Below are 3,404 nucleotides of genomic sequence, written 5' to 3'. Positions count from 1 at the left end.
AACGTCAGACGAAGCTTTCGTGAAATTGCTAGCTAAATGAACACAGCATCATGAGCAACCTGCGATCAGAAAATGCTCTGCTCTCGCGAGTTACAGGACTCTCACTACATGAACTATAAGCTTCAAGAATGCGCGCAAGCGCCAAACTTGCTTACCTTTTCAAGACGTTTTTCTGGCGCAAGCACTGTAGAACTTTCCATAAACTCCAGCTCCGCAAAATCACCATCTTCAACAAAGTCTTCCATACACTATGATTCGAAGCCCCAGTAGCAGACTTTTCACGAGAGCGCGGGCGGGCAGTTCGGCAGAACAAAGGAAGGTCGGGCGGGGGCTGCAGTAGGACACTCACTGTCGACAGTGGCGGATCGCACGAAGCACACGCGAACTAATGCCGTTACACGAGTCCGGAAGGTTTTGCGATGGTTAATGCACACCACAAGGTGCAAATTTTGTCTAGGCACTTATAAAACATAATTCCACTAGCGTTTTACAGCAACGGGCACTTCGTATAACTAACGAGGTCTGTGAACCGAACAAATACTGTCATAATACTGCGGTAGCGCCACACTGCGGTTCTTTCAAAAATGTATCGTAAATTAGAAAATTGCGTGTTTTTCCTAATAAGAATCGGTAGAGACCATTTAACGAATTTGATGTGTTCAAAAGGTGTGTAATTTGTAAAAGTATGCACTTTGTGTTACGAAGTTTAAGGAAATATATTTAAGAAAAAAAAACGAAGTAGATATTGCCTCCAAGATTCCCATCCGCTTTAGGCGCACGCGGCTTTCAAAAGCACCGCCTTCGAGATCAGATTTTGTTACTCAAGGGAAGCCGCAGCTGGGAGGAGTACAGGCATTTAGGCCCCATTAGGTGGGCTTACAGTATGTGGGTAAGCTTGCTTATTTATAAAGCATATACACGGACTTAAGCCGAACCATGAGCGAACATGGGCCTATCGTATACACGGACTTAAGCCGAACCATGAGCGAACACGGGCCTATCAGCGCGCCGTCCGTGCAGGTCCGTTTGCTTGCAATGGTGGACGGCCTACTGGCTTCTTTGACACCATCCGAGCGCACATTCATGATCACAGCCCATATACACGCTTCCAGCGTCCAGTGCAGCGCCGCATTATGGGCCCAGTGCCGCGCTCTGTATGCTGGGGCGCTGGCGCAAAAATCAGCCCTAGCGTGTTAAATACGCGGTGCCTGGACATCCCATGTATATTTTTAAGGCAGAAAGCAACAGAGAGCGTTATAGTGCAATAGAAAAAGAAAAAAAACGTAAAAATATAAGTGGTCTATCAAGAATTCGAACCTCCGACCCACCGCTCACAAACCCGGTACTCTACCGCTGCGCCACGCCAACTTTTTTTTTTCTTTATTGCATGGAACTATCGGTACTGTCAGACCAACGCAGTTACATTACATATGAACATACAAGAGAAACAAATTCACAGATAGTATACAGTCCAATGTCAGTTCAAAATTCTGGCAAGCAAACACAAGCGTCCAGACATGAAATCCATTCAGGGACGGGATCATATGTAGCCACCACATTTCGGACTTGAGCAGTCTCTTCACGGAAGATAGACCTTGTCGAGCGAGGTGGCTCGGCATATCTGTCGGTCATTCGACTTCTCCATAATGAATAAAGTCCTAATAACATAAACAAATCAAATGGTGTATTACTGGCTGTATTTTTGAAAGGAAGGAACCGGATACCATAACATGTGAGAGGAAAGTCTTTTTTGATAGTTCTTTGTAAAATGTCCCAAAAAAGAAATGCGTCACGACAAAGTATAAAGCAATGTTCTATTGTCTCGGGTTGATTGCAAAGCCTACAATTTGTATTCCAGGGTACACACAGTTTTTTTTCCCGAAGCCACGTTTTAAGTGGCAGTGTGGAAGTGTGCAGCTTGAAGAAAAACGTTTTCGCTGCTGGCGCAATGCACATTCTACGGACACGGCAAAGAACATCTTGACCAAATAGAGACAGATACGGCTTTCGGTACAGAGGTTCAGGGGAAAGGTTATCTGTAAGTGCTACATTTAGCGACGTGCGATTAACGGTAAACAAATATTCAAGGTTGAATCTGGTTTTTAAGAATGAAATAGTGTCGACAAGTTCCTTTAAGAAGCCCCATAACGGTAGTTCTTGAGCAACGTTTGTCGTGACAAAAAGAAAAGGGAGGTGTGACGCAAGATGTGCTCGATTAACTGCGAGAAGGATTGGATGACGGACATTTTTGAGGTAAAATAAGCGCATGACCAATTGTCGCACAAATAAATGCACAAGACCCAGGCCTCCCTTTTCAAGCGGGAGAAAAGGGTTGTCCCTTCTCATGGCTTCCCATGATGAATGCCAAATAAAACATGCAAATATTCTATGGAATCCCTGGACATGGACACGTGAGCAGTGCAAGACCTGCATAACATAAAGAAGCCTAGTAGCGAGAAATGGATTGCATGCCTTAGCTCTCGCAAAAATGAAGAGATCACGTCCTTGCCTGGTTGTCACCTTTCGACGGATAGTGGTTATCGTGGACGTCCAATGAGGTCCACTATTACGGAAGTTATCGAGAGGTACTCCAAGATATCGCAACGGAGACTTATTCCAATGAATATTCGCGAATACAGAGGGAGTGAGCGCCCACATGCCTAGCCAAAAGCCTCTACTTTTGTCAAAATTTACAGTAGCTCCTGCAGTCTCACAGAAACGCAGGGTAGCGTTTATTGCCTTGGTTATGCTTGGCTTATCGACGCAAAAGAAGGCAATGTCATCTGCATAAGCTAGCACTTTAATTTCCTCATGGGCATATATGTATCCTTTAATTCTAGAGTCGCAAAGCACGCTTAAGCAAAGCGGTTCTAAGTATATGGCGAAGAGTAAAGGCGAGGGTGGACAACCTTGACGAACGGATGACTGTACTTGTATTATATATGAGAGGGTATGGTTCACAATTAACTTTGTGGTGCAATGTTTATAACAAAGTGTTACACCATTGTATAATACATCCCCTAATTGAAGATGTTGCAGTAGTTGGAACAAAAATTCGTGTTGAACCTTATCAAACGCTTTGGCGAGGTCAATCTGGAGAAGAGCTACTTGATCCGTACTACCCTCTATGCATTCAAGGACTGAACGTGCGATTGGAACATTTGTCTGTATAGAGCGGCCTCGAATTCCGCATGTTTGATGATCACCTACTAATTTAGTAATGACTGTCTGCAATCTATTTGTCAGTATTTTTGCAAATATTTTATAATCCACGTTACATAACGATATCGGCCTATATCCGTTTACTCTCTTTATTGTTTCATCATCAGTGCTTTTTGTAATTAAGGTTGTGTGGCCCTGATAGAAGGATGGAGGAAGCTCCCCATATTGATAGGCTTCTTCGA

The 3,404-nt window shown here is 44.0% G+C and overlaps 1 protein-coding gene across 1 annotated transcript; it reads right to left on the bottom strand.

Moving 5' to 3' along the window:
- Positions 1-1,482: 1,482 nt before the first annotated feature.
- Positions 1,483-2,738, bottom strand: LOC139048357 (uncharacterized). Its single transcript, XM_070522749.1, has one exon. The coding sequence runs from the start codon at positions 2,656-2,658 to the stop codon at positions 1,483-1,485; it is 1,176 nt and encodes a 391-aa protein (XP_070378850.1). The 5' UTR covers positions 2,659-2,738.
- Between the last annotated feature and the right edge of the window lie 666 nt (positions 2,739-3,404).

Source organism: Dermacentor albipictus, chromosome 8 (genome assembly GCF_038994185.2).
Source record: "Dermacentor albipictus isolate Rhodes 1998 colony chromosome 8, USDA_Dalb.pri_finalv2, whole genome shotgun sequence".
NCBI lineage: Eukaryota > Metazoa > Arthropoda > Arachnida > Ixodida > Ixodidae > Dermacentor > Dermacentor albipictus.
The sequence above is the reverse complement of the archived record's forward strand: the minus strand, read 5'-3'. Positions and strand labels throughout refer to the sequence as shown.

Bases quoted from the DNA above. Each gene is read 5' to 3' on its own strand.
- LOC139048357 (XM_070522749.1), bottom strand. From the start codon at position 2,658: ATGTGGGCGCTCACTCCCTCTGTATTCGCGAATATTCATTGGAATAAG.